General features: G+C 43.6%; 1 protein-coding gene across 1 annotated transcript; it reads right to left on the reverse strand.

Moving 5' to 3' along the window:
- Nucleotides 1–270: 270 nt before the first annotated feature.
- LOC121543744 (putative uncharacterized protein DDB_G0282133) lies at nucleotides 271–14,274 on the reverse strand. Its single transcript, XM_041853897.1, has 3 exons — nucleotides 14,239–14,274; nucleotides 12,519–12,595; nucleotides 271–4,567 (listed from the first exon to the last, which is right to left on the reverse strand). The coding sequence occupies exons 1-3, from the start codon at nucleotides 14,272–14,274 to the stop codon at nucleotides 271–273; spliced, it is 4,410 nt and encodes a 1,469-aa protein (XP_041709831.1).
- Between the last annotated feature and the right edge of the window lie 10,941 nt (nucleotides 14,275–25,215).

Raw genomic sequence — 25,215 nt, forward strand, 5'->3', positions numbered from 1 at the left:
CATCCTCGCTAAAAGTACATTATATTTTTTAACACAAAGCAATGAATTTGGATTGACAACAGTTAATAAGGCGACTGAAATAAATGAGTTTAATCTATAGGCCAGAATACTAACCCTAACCCTGTGATGTTTGTCAAGGCCAGAGAGAATGGCCTGTGCTCTAGCACACAGGACAAATAGACGACTCCGACAACATGCCCACGAGGCCAGAAAGTGATTGGGTCCTGTGCTTTTCGTGTGGTACTAAAATAAAACCAGGGGAGTTTACTATTAATCACTGTCATTGGTGTTACTGTCATTGGTGATACTGTCATTGGTGTTACTGTCGTTGATGATGCTGTCATTGGTGATACTGTCATTGGTGATGCTGTCATTGGTGATGCTGTCATTGATGATGCTGTCATTGGTGATGCTGTCATTGGTGATGTTGTCATTGGTGTTACTGTCATTGGTGTTACTGTCATTGGTGATGTTGTCATTGGTGATGCTGTCATTGGTGATGCTGTCATTGGTGATACTGTCATTGGTGATGCTGTCATTGGAGTTACTGTCATTGGTGATGCTGTCATTGGTGATGCTGTCATTGGTGATGTTGTCATTGGTGATACTGTCATTGATGATGCTGTCATTGGTGTTAATTTCATTGATGATACTGTCATTGCTAATGCTGTCATTGGTGATACTCTCATTGGTGATGCTGTCATTGATGATACTGTCATTGGTGATGCTGTCATTGGTGTTACTGTCATTGGTGATACTGTCATTGGTGATGCTGTCATTGGTGTTACTGTCATTGGTGATACTGTCATTGGTGTTACTGTCATTGATGATGCTGTCATTGGTGATACTGTCATTGGTGATGCTGTCATTGGTGATGCTGTCATTGATGATACTGTCATTGGTGATGCTGTCATTGGTGATGTTGTCATTGGTGTTACTGTCATTGGTGTTACTGTCATTGGTGATGCTGTCATTGGTGATGCTGTCATTGGTGATGTTGTCATTGGTGATGCTGTCATTGGTGATACTGTCATTGGTGATGCTGTCATTGGAGTTACTGTCATTGGTGATGCTGTCATTGGTGATGCTGTCATTGGTGATGTTGTCATTGGTGATACTGTCATTGATGATGCTGTCATTGGTGTTAATTTCATTGATGATACTGTCATTGCTAATGCTGTCATTGGTGATACTCTCATTGGTGATGCTGTCATTGATGATACTGTCATTGGTGATGCTGTCATTAGTGATACTGTCATTAGTAATACTGTCATTGGTGACGCTGTCATTGGTGATGCTGTCATTGCTAATGCTGTCATTGGTGATGCTGTCATTGGTGTTAATGTCATTGATTATACTGTCATTGGTGATGCTGTCATTGGTGATACTGTCGTTGATGACACTGTCATTAGTGTTACTGTCATTGGTGATACTGTCATTGGTGTTACTGTCATTGATGATGCTGTCATTGATGACGCTGTCATTGCTAATGCTGTCATTGGTGATGCTGTCATTGGTGATACTGTCATTGGTGATGCTGTCATTGGTGATGCTGTCATTGATGATACTGTCATTGGTGATGCTGTCATTGGTGATACTGTCATTGGTGATGCTGTCATTGGTGTTACTGTCATTGGTGATGCTGTCATTGGTGATGTTGTCATTGATGACACTGTCATTGGTGATTCTGTCATTGGTGATGCTGTCATTGGTGATGCTGTTATTGGTGATGCTGTCATTGGTGTTACTGTCATTGGTGATGCTGTCATTGGTGATGCTGTCATTGGTGATACTGTCATTGATGATGCTGTCATTGCTAATGGTGTCATTGGTGATGCTGTCATTGGTGATACTGTCATTGGTGATGCTGTCATTGATGATACTGTCATTGGTGATGCTGTCATTGGTGATACTGTCATTGGTGATACTGTCATTGGTGACACTGTCATTGGTGATGCTGTCATTGCTAATGCTGTCATTGGTGATGCTGTCATTGGTGTTAATGTCATTGATGATACTGTCATTGGTGATACTGTCATTGGTGATGCTGTCATTGGTGATGCTGTCATTGATGATACTGTCATTGGTGATGCTGTCATTGGCGATGCTGTCATTGGTGATACTGTCATTGGTGATGCTGTCATTGGTGTTACTGTCATTGGTGATGCTGTCATTGGTGATGCTGTCATTGGTGATGTTGTCATTGGTGATGCTGTCATTGGTGTTACTGTCATTGGTGATGCTCTCATTGGTGATGCTGTCATTGGTGATGTTGTCATTGGTGTTACTGTCATTGGTGTTACTGTCATTGGTGATGCTGTCATTGGTGATGCTGTCATTGGTGATGTTGTCATTGGTGATGCTGTCATTGGTGATACTGTCATTGGTGATGCTGTCATTGGAGTTACTGTCATTGGTGATGCTGTCATTGGTGATGCTGTCATTGGTGATGTTGTCATTGGTGATACTGTCATTGATGATGCTGTCATTGGTGTTAAGTTCATTGATGATACTGTCATTGCTAATGCTGTCATTGGTGATACTCTCATTGGTAATGCTGTCATTGATGATACTGTCATTGGTGATGCTGTCATTAGTGATACTGTCATTAGTAATACTGTCATTGGTGACGCTGTCATTGGTGATGCTGTCATTGCTAATGCTGTCATTGGTGATGCTGTCATTGGTGTTAATGTCATTGATTATACTGTCATTGGTGATGCTGTCATTGGTGATACTGTCGTTGATGACACTGTCATTAGTGTTACTGTCATTGGTCATACTGTCATTGGTGTTACTGTCATTGATGATGCTGTCATTGGTGACGCTGTCATTGCTAATGCTGTCATTGGTGATGCTGTCATTGGTGATACTGTCATTGGTGATGCTGTCATTGGTGATGCTGTCATTGATGATACTGTCATTGGTGATGCTGTCATTGGTGATACTGTCATTGGTGATGCTGTCATTGGTGTTACTGTCATTGGTTATGCTGTCATTGGTGATGCTGTCATTGGTGATGTTGTCATTGATGACACTGTCATTGGTGATTCTGTCATTGGTGATGCTGTCATCGGTGATGCTGTTATTGGTGATGCTGTCATTGGTGTTACTGTCATTGGTGATGCTGTCATTGGTGATGCTGTCATTGGTGATACTGTCATTGATGATGCTGTCATTGCTAATGGTGTCATTGGTGATGCTGTCATTGGTGATACTGTCATTGGTGATGCTGTCATTGATGATACTGTCATTGGTGATGCTGTCATTGGTGATACTGTCATTGGTGATACTGTCATTGGTGACACTGTCATTGGTGATGCTGTCATTGCTAATGCTGTCATTGGTGATGCTGTCATTGGTGTTAATGTCATTGATGATACTGTCATTGGTGATACTGTCATTGGTGATACTGTCATTGGTGATGCTGTCATTGGTGATGCTGTCATTGATGATACTGTCATTGGTGATGCTGTCATTGGCGATGCTGTCGTTGATGACACTGTCATTAGTGTTACTGTCATTGGTGATACTGTCATTGGTGTTACTGTCATTGATGATGCTGTCATTGGTGACGCTGTCATTGCTAATGCTGTCATTGGTGATGCTGTCATTGGTGATACTGTCGTTGATGACACTGTCATTAGTGTTACTGTCATTGGTGATACTGTCATTGGTGTTACTGTCATTGATGATGCTGTCATTGGTGACGCTGTCATTGCTAATGCTGTCATTGGTGATGCTGTCATTGGTGATACTGTCATTGGTGATGCTGTCATTGGTGATGCTGTCATTGATGATACTGTCATTGGTGTTACTGTCATTGGTGATACTGTCATTGGTGATGCTGTCATTGGTGTTACTGTCATTGGTTATGCTGTCATTGGTGATGCTGTCATTGGTGATGTTGTCATTGATGACACTGTCATTGGTGATTCTGTCATTGGTGATGCTGTCATTGGTGATGCTGTTATTGGTGATGCTGTCATTGGTGTTACTGTCATTGGTGATGCTGTCATTGGTGATGCTGTCATTGGTGATACTGTCATTGATGATGCTGTCATTGCTAATGGTGTCATTGGTGATGCTGTCATTGGTGATACTGTCATTGGTGATGCTGTCATTGATGATACTGTCATTGGTGATGCTGTCATTGGTGATACTGTCATTGGTGATACTGTCATTGGTGACACTGTCATTGGTGATGCTGTCATTGCTAATGCTGTCATTGGTGATGCTGTCATTGGTGTTAATGTCATTGATGATACTGTCATTGGTGATACTGTCATTGGTGATACTGTCATTGGTGATGCTGTCATTGGTGATGCTGTCATTGATGATACTGTCATTGGTGATGCTGTCATTGGCGATGCTGTCATTGGTGATACTGTCATTGGTGATGCTGTCATTGGTGTTACTGTCATTGGTGATGCTGTCATTGGTGATGCTGTCATTGGTGATGTTGTCATTGGTGATGCTGTCATTGGTGTTACTGTCATTGGTGATGCTCTCATTGGTGATGCTGTCATTGATGATGCTGTCATTGGTGTTACTGTCATTGGTGATACTGTGTCAGATGAGCTCTTCATTTGGGCCTTTATAAAAGCTAAGAGTTTCTCTTTCACCAATCCGTTATGCCAAATGTCTCATTGTAGATTGGATCAGTTCTGCAACAAGCAGAATATGAAAGCAGTTATATGGATTCACAGGGAAAGTACATTAGGTTGGTCAATCACAAACGCTACAAATATTAGGTGACAACAAATAAATGAGTTAGGCTATAAACATATTAGATCCCTAACCCTCTGATGTGTAGCATGTCAGTTTGTTAGGCCAGACAGAACAGACAAAACAGAGTGTCCTTCGCTCCAACACACAATACAAATAGAACACTCTAGCAACATGCCCAGCAGGCCAGCCAGAAAAGGGATTGGGTTATTTCAAAGATGAATGTGACTCCCAGCTTTTAGGTACACAAAACAAGTCCAGTGAAAGGGAACATTGCCTCAATTGACGAGGCATTTCAAATGTCCCCTGGGAAATAGCTGCCTGGAGAAAAATGAAGCATATATGGTAGTCGTGGTGGTTTATGGATGCAGCCCACAACTCACTGTGCTGTGTCCCTGGTGCAGCTCTCCCAGACAGTTGTCCTTGAAGACGTTGTTCAGCTTGTCTGTAGTGGTGGCGTTTAGTCCTGTCTATATATCCAGTTCTAGGAATCTAGAACCCTACGTTTAGTCCTGTCTATATATCCAGTTCTTGGAATCTAGAACCCTACGTTTAGTCCTGTCTTTATATCCAGTTCTAGGAATCTAGAACCCTACGTTTAGTCCTGTCTATATATCCAGTTCTAGGAATCTAGAACCCTACGTTTAGTCCTGTCTATATATCCAGTTCTTGGAATCTAGAACCCTACGTTTAGTCCTGTCTATATATCCAGTTCTAGGAATCTAGAACCCTACGTTTAGTCCTGTCTATATATGCAGTTCTTGGAATCTAGAACCCTACGTTTAGTCCTGTCTATATATCCAGTTCTTGGAATCTAGAACCCTACGTTTAGTCCTGTCTATATATCCAGTTCTTGGAATCTAGAACCCTACGTTTAGTCCTGTCTATATATCCAGTTCTAGGAATCTAGAACCCTACGTTTAGTCCTGTCTATATATCCAGTTCTAGGAATCTAGAACCCTACGTTTAGTCCTGTCTATATATCCAGTTCTAGGAATCTAGAACCCTACGTTTAGTCCTGTCTATACATCCAGTTCTTGGAATCTAGAACCATACGTTTAGTCCTGTCTATACATCCAGTTCTTGGAATCTAGAACCCTACGTTTAGTCCTGTCTATACATCCAGTTCTTGGAATCTAGAACCCTACGTTTAGTCCTGTCTATACGTCCAGTTCTTGGAATCTAGAACCCTACGTTTAGTCCTGTCTATATATCCAGTTCTTGGAATCATAGATTTTTTTGATAAACAAGTAAAACAGTGTGATAATAAACTGTATCTCTAAATGAACTGCAGTTGCAACACAGTCAGACAATAGACAGTTGCAACGTAGAAGACCATCGTAATTTAATAGAATTTATCCAAAGCTTGGAATTGCTTTAGTTGGTTTTTGCCCTTGCTCACTTGAGTTCAATCTCAGGGTTAACAAAATCTATTCACAATAACATACATTTCAAATGGAATTACAAGTCTTCATTTCAGATAGCCATCAAAGTATGAAGACAGAGATTTGTAGTGGTTTTGTGCCATGCTTACGTTGTTCAAATTCACCCAAATCAATATATATATTTTTGAAAACTAAATAAGTTATAGCAGAAGGGTACAATAAGGCCTATTCATGATGTCAATGTCAACGTTTGTGGAGTTGTGATATTTGTTTGGTTTTGCATTATGAAACCAAAGAAAGAGATGCGCTGCTAAGATCTTAAATGCTTCATTTAAAATGGATTGGCTTTATAATAAAGAGGATATAGCGTGGAATTGTTGATTCTACCACAGAAATAATGTGTTGGTGGATATTTTCACATATTCTTTTGTATGTGCGCGCTCTTTCATGAAGCCTTCTACAACTCAAAATATTATGATCAAGCTGTGAATAAGTTCACAGTATTTAATGTAAGGGTAGAATTAAATATGTTTTAGAATTCTGAAAAGCTCACATTTAAGAAATCCATAGAACTGAATCATATGTGCCTTTTACATTAGAGTGTGTAATTGATATAGGTTTCAGAGAATTGTCTTAGAAAATACACGGATCATCAGAATATGCAGCTGCCTAAAGCAAGAAAAAAGAAAAAAAACATAAAAACCTTTTCTCTTATTCAACGGTTTGAATATTAACAGCATGGTGTAGTGTGGCTGCTGATGACATTTCCATTTGGCAAGGCTTGTCAGAAATGACAAAGCCCACATTTACTGGGAGCATCTGTTGAAGTCCTCCCAGAGCCCCAAGTGGCTCGGAAATCCTGCTTTATGGTGAGGCGTCAGAATTTTAAACAGGCTCTCTCTTTATCCTCCTTCCTGAGCTGTTTCCCTTTCATTCCTAGAACACTTTCTCTGGATGTGCCCTAAATGGCAGCCTATTTAGCACCTAATCCCTTATGAAGTGCACTACTTTTGACCAGGGCACCTTGGGGTAGTGCACTACTTAGGGACTCGGGGGTGCCATTTCGGATGCGAACTCAGTCTCCGTCACCTTTAACCCTAGCTCACCTGATCCTCACCAGGAATAATGGTGCCTTTTTAATAATTTTTTTTTGTGGGTATTTTACCCCCTTATCCTCCACAATTTTCGATCTTGTCTCGTCGCTGCAACTCCCCAACTGGCTCGGGAGGCGAAGGTCGAGTCATGCGTCCTCCGTAACATGACCCGCCACACCGCGCTTCTTAACACCCGCCCGCTTAACCCGGAAGCAAGCCGCACCAATGTGTCAGAGGAAACACCGATCACCTGACGACCGAGGTCAGCCTGCAGGCGCCCAGCCCACCACAAGGAGTCGCTAGAGCGTGATGAGCCAAGTAAAGCCCCCCCCGGCCAAACCCTCCCCTAACCCGGACGACACTGGGCCAATTGTGCGCCGCCCTATGGGACTCCCGATCACGGCCGGTTGTGATACAGCCCAGTGGTGCCTTTTTCTATTCTGAGCGGAGAAGGAGTCTTGGACTTGACAAAGCCAGTTTCTGGGGTGCTGACCATTCCGTTTCTTCCTGGTTTTCCATAAAGAAAGAAAACCCTGAATGGAAATATTTCCATTTTCTCTCTCTCTCTCTCTCTCTCTCTCTCTCTCTCTCTCTCTCTCTCTCTCTCTCTCTCTCTCTCTCTCTCTCTCTCTTTCTCTCTCGTCTCTCCTTACAACCATTTGTAGTTCATTACTATGGGACTCAAGTGTCTGCATTAGTCAACCATTACAAAGAGCTGAGATGTCATTAGCATCCTGTACAGAAGTAATTTATCTTCTGATATCTCCAGACACCATTACATTTTTACATTTTAGTCATTTAGCAGACGCTCTTATCCAGAGCGACTTACAGTTAGTGAGTGCATACAATATTATTATTATTATTATTATTTCTTTTTCATACTGGCCCCTCATGGATGTGATGTGCATGGTGTGATAGGATTATGAAGTTTAGTAAATACACTTTTATGTTATGTCAATTGATATTTACATAGTTATTATTAATGAACGCTATACAGACATTGCTTTATATGCTAAATACATTATTGTAAGTTATAAATGACTGTGGCCACTATAGAAGCATGGTAACGTCACCTACCCTTGTGTTATACATGGTGTTGAAGATCAGATTTAAGTCATCATAATACGTTCCCACTCTGCCCACTGCCCTGTGATGGTCAGAGATGTTATAGGCAGCTACAGCTGGGAGATTCAGCCTTCAGATCACACCTCTTCTCCCAACAAATCGATATTGGGCGTGTCTCAGTATTACACAGCTAACGAATGAAATCAACCTTTGTTTAACTGATCTGTCCAATACCAAAGGTTATGAGAAATTGAAAATAACTTCATGAAGAGATGGCATAGCAGAATAATAGAACTAATATTTCTAGAGAGCTGGATACCATTGGAAAATGCTATACAGTTACATAATGGTGGGTGGCCTACATTCTCACAGTAACCACAGAATTGACTAAACTTCAAATGGATACATCATTTATAGTTTGATGAGTAGTCATGTTTCCCGGTAGGATGTTCTCCTTATAGAACCAACCCTATTGACTGCTCTTTAGGACGTTCTCCTTATACAACCAACCCTATTGACTGCTCTTTAGGACGTTCTCCTTATACAACCAACCCTATTGACTGCTCTTTAGGACGTTCTCCTTATACAACCAACCCTATTGACTGCTCTTTAGGACGTTCTCCTTATACAACCAACCCTATTGACTGCTCTTTAGGACGTCCTCCTTATACAACCAACCCTATTGACCGCTCTTTAGGACGTTCTCCTTATACAACCAACCCTATTGACTGCTCTTTAGGACGTTCTCCTTATACAACCAACCCTATTGACTGCTCTTTAGGACGTTCTCCTTATACAACCAACCCTATTGACCGCTCTTTAGGACGTTCTCCTTATACAACCAACCCTATTGACTGCTCTTTAGGACGTTCTCCTTATACAACCAACCCTATTGACTGCTCTTTAGGACGTTCTCCTTATACAACCAACCCTATTGACTGCTCTTTAGGATGTTCTCCTTATACAACCAACCCTATTGACTGCTCTTTAGGACGTTCTCCTTATACAACCAACCCTATTGACTGCTCTTTAGGACGTTCTCCTTATACAACCAACCCTATTGACTGCTCTTTAGTTTGGGGCTGTACAGCTACATGCATACGTACGCTGCATGAGGCCTGGAATAGGAGGCTGACATTCTGTGATATATTTGATATATTTCTGTGGTATATTCGTTAGAAACTTGAAGAGCATCCAACAGAGAGAGCTAACAATGTGTACTGGTGTGTTGTGGAGAGACTATTGTACAACCGTCTTGCTATTTAAGACTGCAATGGACCAATGTTGTCATTGATCAAGGCTGAGAGAGACGCATAGCTTTGTTGAGAGGTGGAAAATAAAGCAGGTGTAGTACAGTATTTACCATAACTGTAGTATTTACCATAACTGTAGTATTTGCCATAACTGTAGTATTTAACATAGCTGTAGTATTTACCATAACTGTAGTATTTACCATAACTGTAGTATTTACCATAACTGTAGTATTTACCATAACTGTAGTATTTAACATAGCTGTAGTATTTACCATAACTGTAGTATTTACCATAACTGTAGTATTTACCATAACTGTAGTATTTACCATAACTGTAGTATTTAACATAGCTGTAGTATTTACCATAACTGTAGTATTTACCATAACTGTAGTATTTACCATAACTGTAGTATTTACCATTACTGTAGTATTTACCATAACTGTAGTATTTAACATAGCTGTAGTATTTACCATAGCTGTAGTATTTACCATAACTGTAGTATTTGCCATAACTGTAGTATTTACCATAACTGTAGTATTTGCCATAACTGTAGTATTTAACATAGCTGTAGTATTTACCATAGCTGTAGTATTTACCATAACTGTAGTATTTGCCATAACTGTAGTATTTAACATAGCTGTAGTATTTACCATAACTGTAGTATTTGCCATAACTGTAGTATTTAACATAACTGTAGTATTTACCATTACTGTAGTATTTACCATAACTGTAGTATTTAACATAGCTGTAGTATTTACCATAGCTGTAGTATTTACCATAACTGTAGTATTTAACATAGCTGTAGTATTTACTATAGCTGTAGTATTTACCATAACTCTAGTATTTACCATAACTCTAGTATTTACCATAACTGTAGTATTTACCATAACTGTAGAATTTAACATAGCTGTAGTATTTACCATAACTGTAGTATTTACCATAACTGTAGTATTTACCATAACTGTAGTATTTAACATAGCTGTAGTATTTACCATAACTGTAGTATTTACCATAACTGTAGTATTTACCATAACTGTAGTATTTACCATAACTGTAGTATTTAACATAGCTGTAGTATTTACCATAACTGTAGTATTTACCATAACTGTAGTATTTACCATAACTGTAGTATTTACCATTACTGTAGTATTTACCATAACTGTAGTATTTAACATAGCTGTAGTATTTACCATAGCTGTAGTATTTACCATAACTGTAGTATTTGCCATAACTGTAGTATTTACCATAACTGTAGTATTTGCCATAACTGTAGTATTTAACATAGCTGTAGTATTTACCATAGCTGTAGTATTTACCATAACTGTAGTATTTGCCATAACTGTAGTATTTAACATAGCTGTAGTATTTACCATAACTGTAGTATTTACCATAACTGTAGTATTTACCATAACTGTAGTATTTACCATTACTGTAGTATTTACCATAACTGTAGTATTTAACATAGCTGTAGTATTTACCATAGCTGTAGTATTTACCATAACTGTAGTATTTAACATAGCTGTAGTATTTACTATAGCTGTAGTATTTACCATAACTCTAGTATTTACCATAACTCTAGTATTTACCATAACTGTAGTATTTACCATAACTGTAGAATTTAACATAGCTGTAGTATTTACCATAACTGTAGTATTTACCATAACTGTAGTATTTACCATAACTGTAGTATTTAACATAGCTGTAGTATTTACCATAACTGTAGTATTTACCATAACTGTAGTATTTACCATAACTTTAGTATTTGCCATAACTGTAGTATTTAACACAGCTGTAGTATTTACCATAACTGTAGTATTTACCATAACTGTAGTATTTACCATAACTGTAGAATTTAACATAATTGTAGTATTTACCATAACTGTAGAATTTAACATAGCTGTAGTATTTACCATAACTGTAGTATTTACCATAACTGTAGTATTTACCATAAATGTAGTATTTACCATACCTGTAGTATTTACCATAACTGTAGTATTTAACATAGCTGTAGTATTTACCATAACTGTAGTATTTACCATAACTGTAGTATTTGCCATAACTGTAGTATTTAACACAGCTGTAGTATTTACCATAGCTGTAGTATTTACCATAACTGTAGAATTTAACATAACTGTAGTATTTACCATAACTGTAGTATTTACCATAACTGTAGTATTTACCATAACTGTAGAATTTAACATAGCTGTAGTATTTACCATAACTGTAGTATTTACCATAACTGTAGTATTTACCATAACTGTAGTATTTACCATAACTGTAGTATTTACCATAACTTGAGTATTTACCATAACTTGAGTATTTGCCATTATAATAACTGAGTCCCTATTCAGAGCTGCTGTGACATTTGAGGTTCAAGCTGAACATATCTCTGTTCTCCACTTTACAATCAGTGGGATTGCTAGTTGTGTTTCTGGCTGGCCAATAGAGGGATTGTAGAGGGCTGTGGAGTGGTCATCAGGTCTACAGGAAGGAAGGCAGCTGGCTGGTATATTTCTCTCTCTTGTCAGGTTAATGCATTGTTCCACAGCCTCATCTCAGCACAGGGGTCCTGACAGGGGGTGGTAAGTATAGTATAGCGGCTTCAAGATAATTGCTCTACAGTATATCTTCCCAGCCAAAGTGTGTGTTTCTCGTCTCTCTCTCTCTCTCTCTCTCTCTCTCTCTCTCTCTCTCTCTCTCTCTCTCTCTCTCTCTCTCTCTCTCTCTCTCTCTCTCTCTCTCTCGCTCTCTCTCTCTCTCTCTTTCTCTCTCTCTCTCTCTCTCTCTCAACACCTTGCCTCTCATTCAGACAATTCCAAACACATTTTTTTTCTTCCCCTCACTATCTAACTGAGAATGGACTCGTTGAATGGCCTCCTTGTGTTGGAACCAGTGTCACTCAGTCTCTGGAGCACTTAAGTCCAATTTGTGCTCCGTCCTCAGAGTGAGACCTGAATGCAAAATGTGGGCGCTCACTTCAGCTGACAGCTGACTGGATAGTGGCGTCCAGCTTCTCCATTTTGGGAGGCGGTTTGGAAAGGAGGAACGTGGGCAGAGACACTGGAGGACACTGAGACACACAGAGAGACACTGGAGGACACTGAGACACACAGAGAGACACTGGAGGACACTGAGCCACACAGAGTGACACTGGAGGACAATGAGACACACAGAGAGACACTGGAGGACACTGAGACACACAGAGAGACACTGGAGGACACAGAGACACACAGAGAGACACTGGAGGACACTGAGACACACAGATAGACACTGGAAGACACTGAGACACACAGAGAGACACTGGAGGACACTGAGACACACAGAGAGAAACTGGAGGACACTGAGACACACAGAGACACTGGAGGACACTGAGACACACAGAGAGACACTGGAGGCCACTGAGATACACAGAGAGACACTGGAGGACACTGAGGCACAGAGAGACACTGAAGGACACTGAGATACACAGAGAGACACTGGAGGACACTGAGACACAGAGAGACACTGAAGGACACTGAGACACACAGAGAGACACTGGAGGGAACTGAGATGTACAGAGAGATACTGGAGGACATGTGAAGGAGCCTGGTATCTGCTGGAGAGAGATGGGCTGATTGGAGGAAGTAGAGGATGGATGGATGGGAGGGTGGAGGAGAGGAGCAGAGAGGAGAGGAAAGGAGATGAGGAGGGTGGCTGGCTGGCTGGCTGGATGGATGGATGGCTGGCTGGCTGGCTGGCTGGCTGGCTGGCTGGCTGGCTGAAGGATAGAAAGCATGGATGGATGGATGGATGGATGGATGGATGGATGGATGGATGGATGGATGGATGGATGGATGGATGGATGGATGGATGGATGGATGGGAGGAGGAAAGAAAAAAGGAGGAGAGGAAACTGATGAGTATAGGAAACTGATGAGTATAGGAAACTGATGGGTATAGGAAACTGATGAGTATAGGAAACTGATGGGTATAGGAAACTGATGAGTATAGGAAACTGATGGGTATAGGAAACTGATGAGTATAGGAAACTGATGAGTATAGGAAACTGATCAGTATAGGAAACTGATGAGTATAGGAAATTGATGAGTATAGAAAACTGATGAGTATAGGAAACTGATGAGTATAGGAAACTGAGTAGTATAGGAAACTGATGGGTATAGGAAACTGATGAGTATAGGAAACTGATGAGTATAGGAAACTGATGAGTATAGGAAACTAATGAGTATTGGAAACTGATGAGTATAGGACACTGATGGGTATAGGAAACATATGTTTCCCCTCCCCTCTTTTATAGAAATATATATATATAATTTCTTTCAAAACAAATATCGATTTTTCATTCATTGAAATACACTGGAATCCCCACTTTGTAGCCCTGATAGTCTTCATACTGTACAATGAGCCACTAACGTAGAACTGGTATTTTGCCGCGGTGAATCACTCAGACATAATTGACTACATTAACTTTTCCTCTCAGGCCTCAAAGAAGAAATTCTCTGAGGTCCAATAAATGGAGCTGACCGTATTTTTTTATTAGGGGACACTCATTTTTCACAAACATTATTTTTTTTTACAAATCTTTCTGAGCAGACAGATGGCATTAGATTAGGGCCCTAAACAGAGGTGAGCCTGGAGCAAATGGTCCAGCGTGAAGGGCAAATGCCCTTCTGAATTTATCAAGTTAGGCTCATGGAGCTCAGAGGACGGTAATTACCTTAAGAAACCCTTCTTCGGAAGCTTCTACCGTCATTACAAACTACAACTCTATCCACTGATCTTTACACGGCTGAACTGAATCAGAGCAATACTTTTTTTTGCTTTACAAAATTATCATAATCGCTGGATACATTAAATGTTATTTACAGGAGAGGTCTGTTTTCTTCCAGTGTTTACATTTTAGTCATTTAGCAGACGCTCTTATCCAGAGCGACTTACAGGAGCAATTAGGGTTAAGTGCCTTGCTCAAGGGCACATCGACAGATTTTTCACCTAGTCGGCTCGGGGATTAGAACCAGCGACCTTTCGGTTACTGGCACAACGCTCTTAACCACTAAGCTACCTGCCTACCTGTGTTGCATTGTCTGTGCTGTTTAGTGTTGTATAGTTTAAAATAAATGGCTCCAAAATCTCACAATAAAAATAAGAAGCTTTAATATCTGATTTCATATCCACCAAAAAGCGTATTTTATTTAGAAATATTAATAGCTCTTTCTAAAAAAAAAATGCAGTCAAATGTATTTTAAATAAAATATTAACTGTACATTAAATGTAATGGATGCATTAAGAACATGTTAAATAAACAGTGTTGGTGGTTTTCTTCAGGATGTTGAGGAGGATCCTCAGAGGAGACGTTGTACAGCTCCATTTTACAGCGGAGGTCGACTCAGCTTGTGTCCCAAATGGTACCCTATTCCCTTTACAGGGCTCTGGTCAAAAGTAGTGCACTGCGTAGGGGAAAAGGGTGCCATTTGCCACAGACTAACAGACAGGCTAGGGGAGCTCAGAGCTCAGACAACGATGTATTGTTCCACTACAGGTGATCAATCACAGCTCTGTCTGAATGGTAGAGCACACTGGAAACATACACACCTCTAAGGACTTCAGACCCTCACATAAAGGTACAGGCAGTGTAACTCAAAGCTATTGTTCTGTCTCACTGTAGGATGTGGTTGGTACGTTTTGAATTGGATCTCAAGTGCTTTTTATAGGCAATGCATTCTGGGAGAAATTATAGATTCACAATGTTCAACAACACGTAAAAGGGATTTAAATTATGGAACTCTTGTAAGATACGGAAGAAAGGAACCCTTGAAAGTTACGGAAGTATGGAACCCTTTTAAGATACGGAAGTATGGAACCCTTGTAAGATATGGAAGTATGGAACCCTTGTAAGATATGGAAGTATGGAACCCTTGTAAGATACGGAAGTATGGAACCCTTGTAAGATATGGAAGTATGGAACCCTTGTAAGATACGGAAGTATGGAACCCTTGTAAGATATGGAAGAAAGGAACCCTTGAAAGATACGGAAGTATGGAACCCTTGTAAGATATGGAAGTATGGAACCCTTGTAAGATATGGAAGTATGGAACCCTTGTAAGATATGGAAGTATGGAACCCTTGTAAGATATGGAAGAAAGGAACCCTTGAAAGATACGGAAGTATGGAACCCTTGTAAGATACGGAAGTATGGAACCCTTGTAAGATACGGAAGTATGGAACCCTTGTAAGATATGGAAGTATGGAACCCTTGTAAGATACGGAAGTATGGAACCCTTGTAAGATACGGAAGTATGGAACCCTTGTAAGATACGGAAGTATGGAAGCCTTGTAAGATACGGAAGTATGGAACCCTTGTAAGATACGGAAGTATGGAACCCTTGTAAGATACGGAAGTATGGAACCCTTGTAAGATACGGAAGTATGGAACCCTTGTAAGATACGGAAGTATGGAACCCTTGTAAGATACGGAAGTATGGAACCCTTGTAAGATACGGAAGTAGGGAACTTGTAGTCCTGCACTTGTAGTTCCCATCAGCATGTAGTAGTGCTGTATGGATAGAGTATTATGAATTGTCAGGACATTCATACATGCCACATAAAAAGAAACTCATTCACAAACCATATGGTAGTGAGTCAGCTTTGATCTATGTGTAGTTGTACTATCATGGACAACCCTTATTATTTTACCCCTTGATAGATGTGCACGTGCAAATGTTATCATGCATGTCAGCCTCGCACGCACGCACGCACGCACGCACACACACACACACACACACACACACACTTATTTCAGCCTCTCTCCGTGTGACCGGGGGACAGAATCAATTTACCACACACAATGCCTGGCCCAGATCAATACAACCGAATGCATGTCAGAAATTAAAATCCATAGACGGTAGACGTGTCATTCATTCAAGCTCAGTAAACTGACATCGACCCTTCTCATTTCAACAGGAAAGTAATTCATTTCAATTTGATGATCTCTTCAAGGTAATTCTATTCCAATAGGGAATGGTAATCTCCCATTTCTGCTTTCTGCTGGTGTCCGTCCCTTGACAAAGCGAAGATCAGTCTACAGTGATCAGTACAGGCCTACTCTTGGCAGGTGGAGGTATAAATTAAAGCTAGATGTCAGTTGATCATCTCCTTCCTGTGATTGTAAAAAAAGGTGTTGGATAACATCAGCTCTGTCCACTCTATCCTAGAGGTAATTATGATCTCTCTGTGATCCCCCTCATCAGGTCACTCCTGCCTGAGACCCTGGAGGCTACTGTGACATCACCATTTGTCAGTCAGCTTGTGAAGTATTGTCCGCATGTCTCCTCTCGTTCCTTCCTGGATGTCTTCTCTCGTTCCTTCCTGCATGTCTCCTCTCGTTCCTTCCTGCATGCCTCCTCTCGTTCCTTCCTGGATGTCTCCTCTCGTTCCTTCCTGGATGTCTCCTCTCGTTCCTTCCTGGATGTCTCCTCTCGTTCCTTCCTGCATGTCTCCTCTCATTCCTTCCTGGATGTCTCCTCTCGTTCCTTCCTGGATGTCTCCTCTCGTTCCTTCCTGCATGTCTCCTCTCGTTCCTTCCTGCATTTCTCCCCTTGTTCCTTCCTGGATGTCTCCTCTCGTTCCTTCCTGGATGGCTCCTCTCGTTCCTTCCTGGATGTCTCCTCTCGTTCCTTCCTGGATGGCTCCTCTAGTTCCTTCCTGGATGCGATTTCTCGTTCCTTCCTGCATGTCTCCTCTCGTTCCTTCCTGGATGTCTCCTCTCGTTCCTTCCTGCATGTCTCCTCTCATTCCTTCCTGGATGTCTCCTCTCGTTCCTTCCTGCATGTCTCCTCTCGTTCCTTCCTGCATTTCTCCCCTTGTTCCTTCCTGGATGTCTCCTCTCGTTCCTTCCTGGATGGCTCCTCTCGTTCCTTCCTGGATGTCTCCTCTCGTTCCTTCCTGGATGGCTCCTCTAGTTCCTTCCTGGATGTCTCCTCTCGTTCCTTCCTGCATGTCTCCTCTCGTTCCTTCCTGGATGGCTCCTCTCGTTCCTTCCTGGATGTCTCCTCTCGTTCCTTCCTGGATGGCTCCTCTAGTTCCTTCCTGGATGCGATTTCTCGTTCCTTCCTGCATGTCTCCTCTCGTTCCATCCTGGAAAACAGGCCTTAAATTCCTTTGGAAATAAAAAAGTAAGGAAAGTCAATTTCTAGATGGATTTGGCCAGCAGCTGTTCATCCCTACATATCTGTGATTTGTGAGGTGGGTTATCTATCTCTCTCACCTTCTCTCTCTCTCGCTCTCTCGCTCTCTCGCTCTCTCTCTCTCTCTCTCTGTCTCTCTCTCTGTCTCCCTTTCACCCTCTCTATCTCGCCCCACTCTCTTTCCCCGCTCTCTCCCCTCCCCCCTCTCTCTCTCTCCCCTCCCCTCTCTCTCTCGCACCTTTCCCTGTATACAGTATAAATAGGAATGTTCCTTGGTGCTTGACGAACACAGCTAGGATCCTCATGGATGGATATCTACAAGCGTAGGTTCCAGATCCTGCAGTATAAAGTTGTTATCTGATTGCTTACAGACAGAGGTGATGGGGAAGCTTACAGACCAAGGTGATGGGGAAGCTTACAGACCGAGGTGATGGGGAAGCTTACAGACCGAGGTGATGGGGAGGCTTACAGACCGAGGTGATTGGGAAGCTTACAGACCGAGGTGATGGGGAGGCTTACAGACCGAGGTGATGGGGAAGCTTACAGACCGAGGTGATGGGGAAGCTTACAGACCAAGGTGATGGGGAGGCTTACAGACCAAGGTGATGGGGAAGCTTACAGACCGAGGTGATGGGGAAGCTTACAGACCGAGGTGATGGGGAAGCTTACAGACCGAGGTGATGGGGAGGCTTACAGACCGAGGTGATGGGGAAGCTTACAGACCGAGGTGATGGGGAGGCTTACAGACCGAGGTAATGGGGAAGCTTACAGACCGAGGTGATGGGGAAGCTTACAGACCGAGGTGATTGGGAAGCTTACAGACCGAGGTGATGGGGAAGCTTACAGACCGAGGTGATTGGGAAGCTTACAGACCGAGGTAATGGGGAAGCTTACAGACCGAGGTGATTGGGAAGCTTACAGACCGAGGTGATGGGGAAGCTTACAGACCGAGCTGATGGGGAGGCTTACAGACCAAGGTGATGGGGGAAGCTTACAGACTGAGGTGATGGGGAAGCTTACAGACCGAGGTGATGGGGAAGCTTACAGACCGAGGTGATGGGGAGGCTTACAGTCCGAGATGATGGGGAGGTGATGGGGGAAGCTTACAGACCGAGGTGATGGGGAGATTGAGGGGAAATCTTTGAGGTGATTTGCTGCAACATTTCGCTGGAGAAAAAACTTGAATCTATATTTATTACCCCAGTTTGTCTAGAAAGACACCTGATGAAGAAGCAATCCTTCTACTTAAGGAGAAATCGAACAGAGGAATGTGTTCAGCTTACACAATACATTTAGAAGTATCTGATCCATTAGATTGAGATGTGTAGTGATTGACCGAGGTGATAGATTGAGATGTGGGAGTGATTGACCCGAGGTGATAGATTGAGATGTGGAGTGATTGACCCGAGGTGATAGATTGAGATGTGGAGTGATTGACCCGAGGTGATAGATTGAGATGTGGAGTGATTGACCCGAGGTGATAGATTGAGATGTGGAGTGATTGACCCGAGGTGATAGATTGAGATGTGGAGTGATCGACCGAGGTGATAGATTGAGATGTGGAGTGATTGCTGGTTTCTTGTCATATGTTACGAATGATCTATAATCCCAATATCATGATTAATGGCTGTTACCAATTCCCTGCCGGTGACATCTCATTCTCACAGCCCTCTCTCAGGGACACAAACTCTGTAACTTTTCAACTCCTGCGGTCCCCCTCTGCAGCCCAGCAGGCTAGGCTATGGTTTGTAAACTGGCCCTTCACACCTCCGTCCCCAGCTAAACCGATTGTTTGCTAGGGGGTCATGGTTGCCAGGGGCCTTATCGCACCACGGGGTTCAGCCAATCACATCTTGGGTCCCAGATCCCCAATTCCTGCCTCCCCCTCTCAGTCTCCTTCAAGCAGTCACAGAGAGAGCAGGAACCTTCTGTCCTGCACAACAACAGCTGGACTCTGTTATTGTGGGATGGTGTGCGTGTGCACAAAGTGAGTTGTGTAACATGTGTACATTGTTCTTCGTAGATAGTAGTTAGTATGGTTGGACGCTGTCGTTGTGTGTAATATGTAATATGTTCAGGTATGCATGTGTGTTTTCATCCAGTGCTTCTCTTGTTAACAGGCTTGTTGCTCTGCTTGTACTATCAGCTATAGTATGGTGTAACAGTGGATTCATTACCTCTGTTTCTCCTGTTTCAGAACCACTACCTTTCCATGGACAGTTCATCCGTGTGTGTGTGTGTCAATAAAGTATAATTAGGTTGCCTTATTCCCCTCTGACCAATGGGGGAGGTGCTGGTGGGTCACAGATCAGCCCGAACGGAGAGGCCATCTCTTTAATGTCGCTCTCTTCAATAACATCACAGTAATAGCGGTATGAATCCAAACAGATGTAACACAACCCTGTCCTTCCTAACTGGTTGTACGATCAACAACCACACATTCTAGATCCTATAGGGCTGTTGGGACTTTCTGTTCTGTTCTGTTCAGTGCCGGTGGAAAACTGGCTGCTATAACCAGTCACTGTCTACAAGTATGGGTGACAGACACAAAGTGTTGAGGAAAAATCAATGGTGTCCAGCGTGGCTGGGTAGGAACACTGTAAGCCTGGAGGGTGTTTCAGACAGGAAGACTATTAATGACGCACATCAGAGCTACTGAACCGAAACAGCATATCAATAAAACCAAACAGAAATGGGTTTTATAATAGCAAATCTGAAGTTGTATGTGGTGAGAAAGGGCTTGTCCTTTGACCAGAGGTCTTTTGAACCTGAGCTGAAAGAGCAGCATCCATGTGGAACAATTTCTGCACCTTGTAGAGTCCATGCCCCCGATGAACTGAGGCTGTTCTGAGGGCGAAACGATGTGTTCCTAATGTTTTGTCCACTCAGTGTATTTTTTTTTTTCAGAGCAAGAATAAGAGAATCGATTGGTTTATGACCTTACCAAGTCATATGTATTGCCCGGGGTTGAAAATAAAACGTCATTATTTCCCCAGTGAATGAAATCATTGACAGATACCGCCTTCGCCATTTAATTCTACTGGACACGAATAAAAAATGAAAGTAGAGCAGTGAACGATCTGAGCTCCGTTGAGATATTGTATGTTTTCATTTTAGTTTCCCACGTCAAAGGGAATCTGCTGTATGATAGAGGACCAAGCCAAGGAAATGTTGATCGGCATTCAACACCTCGTTATGTTTGATATGTATCTTTGTTTTCTTGTCTTCAGCTACTGTGGAGTCAGTATAGATGGTGAATTTACAGTTACATTTCCATACGAAACCTCCCACTCAAAACAAAATCTTCCGTTCCAGGTGCAGGTGCTTTTCCGCCCACAACGAAGAACACGTCAGTGTATCTACGGTAGTAGACAGAGTGTTTGTTGTATTGGTAAAAATTGGGATTCAAAATGAAGTCCATTCATCATATCCCAGGTTATTTCAGACGTGTGTAAAGTTGATAGGAAAAGACAGCCAATAGCACAATGACCTGTGAGAGGACGAGGACCTGTCATAAATATTACACTATACACAACATACTGGCCCTGATAAAACGTCCTGTCAGCGTCCCAAACGGCTACCCTCTTCCCAACATAGTGCACTACTTTTGACCAGACCCTATATAGGGAATAAGGTGCCGTTTTTGGACGCGCGCTCTCTCTCTCTCTCTCTCTCTCTCTCTCTCTCTCTCTCTCTCTCTCTCTCTCTCTCTCTCTCTCTCTCTCTCTCTCTCTCTCTCTCTCTCTCTCTCTCTCTCTCTCTCTCTCTCTCTCTCTCTCTCTCTCTCTGCTCCGATCTGCAACAACCGCTGCCGCATCGCACCACTGGCTTTGTCACTTCCATCAGACCTAATCAACTTTACTATGTCTTCATTCCCGAGGAAAAACAACGTCGTCCGTGACCACCGATTGGATTGATTTATGGAGCATGGCATGCTGGGAAGGAAATTTCATCTGGGATTAGACCAATGCCACAGAGATAACTGGAAATAGTTCACATGGGCTGAAAAAGTTTATGTGGGCTGAAATTGGTTACGTATATGGGCTCAAATAGGTTATATGGGCTGAAATAGTTTATCTGGGCTGAAATTGGTTACATATATGGGCTGAAATAGATTATGTGGGCTGAAATTGGTTACGTATATGGGCTGAAATAGTTTTTATGGGCTGAAATAGGTTACGTATATGGGCTGAAATAGCTTATATGGGCTGAAATAGTTTATATGGGCTGAAATAGGTTATATGGGCTGAAATAATTTATATGGGCTGAAATAGGTTATATGGGCTGAAATAGTTTATATGGGCTGAAATAGTTTATATGGGTTGAAATAGTTCATATGGGCTGAAATAGGTTATATGGGCTGAAATAGTTTATATGGTGTCACGGTTTCGGCCGAGGCTGCCTCTCTTCCTTGTTCGGGCAGGCTTCGGCGTTCGTTGTCTCCGGAATACTAGCTGCCACCGTTGTATGTTTCTATGTTCGTTTGCTTTTGTCTGTTTGTTGTGACACCTGTTCTCGTTTAGTGTAATTAGTGTCCTATAAGTTTCTCGTTGTGTTTGTCTAGTGTTGTGTGTGATTGATTTATTTCTGTCGTGTGTTGTGCTTGTATATTGCTTATTCGCTCGGTTGAGCTTTACTCCACTGTGTTGGAGCGTTTACGCACATGTTTAGTGCGCCTTTTGTTTTGTCGCCTTCGTGCGTAGTTTCGCCTTCGGGCAAGTTTGTTCGATTTTCCTTGTTGGGAATTGCACTAAAGTCTTTTGGACTATACTTTGGTGTCCTGCGCTTGATTCCACCACTACACCCACCTACAGCATTCTGACAGAATCACACACCTTCAAGATGGAATCAGCAGGAGCCGCAGCAGCCCAGGCGACGCTGGAGGACAAGGTCCGTGAACAGAGTGACCAGATCCTGCAGATGGGGTCCGCACTGCAGGAGGTGATCACCACCATCCGAGGCTGGGGGACTCCTCCACCGCCATCCTCTCTGCCAGCACCATCGGCCAGTCAGCCCATTCCCGCTCCGGAACCCAGAGGAGTTCGACTCTCGCTCCCGAGAGCCTACGATGGGACCGCGGCCGGGTGTCAGGGATTCCTTCTCCAGGTGGAGCTGTACCTGGCCACCGTGCACCCGGCGCCCTCGGGACATGAGAGCGTGTCCGCCCTGATCTCCTGCCTTTCCGGGAAGGCGTTGGAATGGGCCAACGCGGAGTGGAGGAGGATCGACGCGGACACCATCACCTACGACGAGTTCTCCCGCCGCTTCAGGGCGGTGTTTGACCATCCCCGGAGGGAAAGCGGCGGGGGAGCGTCTGGTCTTCCTCCGGCAGGGGAAGAGGAGTGCCCAGGAGTTCGCCCTAGAATTCCGTACTCTAGCGGCGGATGCAGGGTGGAATGAGCGGGCTCTCATCGATCACTACAGATGTAGTCTACGCGAGGACGTCCGTCGGGAGCTGGCCTGTAGGGACACCAGCCTCTCGTTCGACCAGTTGGTCGACATGTCCATCAGGCTGGATAACCTGCTAGCTACCCGCGGACGTTCCGAGGGGGTCCGTCCATTTCACCCTCCAGCGCCTCCGAGCCGTTCCCCATGGAGCTCGGGCGCTGGCGCTAGAGAGAGGAGGGGTCGGCTTACGAGGGGGTCCATCTCCTGCACCAACTGTGGTCGGGGAGGACACACCGCGGCTAGGTGCTGGGGATGGCCTCCTAGGGGAGAGGACGACAGGTCCCGCACTGGGGATTCCTTCCAGGTGAGTAGGCGCCCCCACTCACCCAGAGCTCTCTGTTGCACATTTCTGTATACCTGTGCGTTTTCCACAGGTAGCACCTCATTCCCAGCATAAGGCGCTGGTAGATTCAGGCGCGGCTGGGAATTTTGTTGATAAGAAGTTTTGTTTAGCCTTAGGGATTCCCCTTCTCCCTGTTGATGTCCCTTTCCCCGTTCATGCCCTAGATAGCCGTCCGTTGGGTGCGGGCTTGATCAGGGAGGTCACTGCGCCACTTAGGATGTGTGCGCAGGGGGTCATCAGGAGATGATTCAGCTATTTCTGATCGACTCGCCTGCGTATCCGGTGGTGCTGGGCATGCCCTGGTTGAGTACCCATAACCCATTTATTTCGTGGCAGGAGAGGGCTCTGATGGAGTGGTCTGCCCAGTGTGTGGGTCGATGTTTGGGCGTTTCCGTAGGGGCTACCTCGGTGGAGAGTCCAAACCAGGTGCCCGCATTGCACGTTCCACCTGAGTATGGGGATTTGGCTATTGCGTTTAGTAAGTCGAGGGCGACGCAGTTGCCGCCCCATAGGCAGGGAGATTGTGCGATAGACCTCCAGGCAGGAGCTGCGCTCCCACGGAGCCATGTGTATCCTCTGTCTCAGGAGGAGAAGAAAGCTATGGAGACTTACATAGACGAATCTCTGAGACAAGGATACATACGGCCTTCCACTTCCCCTGCGTCCTCGAGTTTCTTTTTTGTGAAGAAAAAGGATGGTGGTTTACGCCCGTGCATCGATTATCGTGGTCTCAATCAGATCAGGGTGAAGTACAGTTATCCACTCCCGCTGATTGCGACCATGACTGTGTCATTGCATGGGGCGCGTTTCTTCACTAAATTAGATCTCAGGAGCGCGTACAACTTGGTGCGCATCAGGGAGGGCGATGAATGGAAGACAGCCTTTAGTACCACCTCGGGCCATTACGAGTATCTTGTCATCAGCTCTGTCCACTCTATCCTAGAGGTAATTATGATCTCTCTGTGATCCCCCTCATCAGGTCACTCCTGCCTGAGACCCTGGAGGCTACTGTGACAGTCAGCTTGTGAAGTATTGTCCGCATGTCTCCTCTCGTTCCTTCCTGGATGTCTCCTCTCGTTCCTTCCTGCATGTCTCCTCTCGTTCCTTCCTGCATGTCTCCTCTCGTTCCTTCCTGGATGTCTCCTCTCGTTCCTTCCTGGATGTCTCCTCTCGTTCCTTCCTGGATGTCTCCTCTCGTTCCTTCCTGCATGTCTCCTCTCATTCCTTCCTGGATGTCTCCTCTCGTTCCTTCCTGGATGTCTCCTCTCGTTCCTTCCTGCATGTCTCCTCTCGTTCCTTCCTGCATTTCTCCCCTTGTTCCTTCCTGGATGTCTCCTCTCGTTCCTTCCTGGATGGCTCCTCTCGTTCCTTCCTGGATGTCTCCTCTCGTTCCTTCCTGGATGGCTCCTCTAGTTCCTTCCTGGATGCGATTTCCGTTCCTTCCTGCATGTCTCCTCTCGTTCCTTCCTGGATGTCTCCTCTCGTTCCTTCCTGCATGTCTCCTCTCATTCCTTCCTGGATGTCTCCTCTCGTTCCTTCCTGCATGTCTCCTCTCGTTCCTTCCTGCATTTCTCCCCTTGTTCCTTCCTGGATGTCTCCTCTCGTTCCTTCCTGGATGGCTCCTCTCGTTCCTTCCTGGATGTCTCCTCTCGTTCCTTCCTGGATGGCTCCTCTAGTTCCTTCCTGGATGTCTCCTCTCGTTCCTTCCTGCATGTCTCCT

Source organism: Coregonus clupeaformis, unplaced genomic scaffold, assembly GCF_020615455.1.
Source record: "Coregonus clupeaformis isolate EN_2021a unplaced genomic scaffold, ASM2061545v1 scaf0272, whole genome shotgun sequence".
NCBI classification, from domain to species: domain Eukaryota; kingdom Metazoa; phylum Chordata; class Actinopteri; order Salmoniformes; family Salmonidae; genus Coregonus; species Coregonus clupeaformis.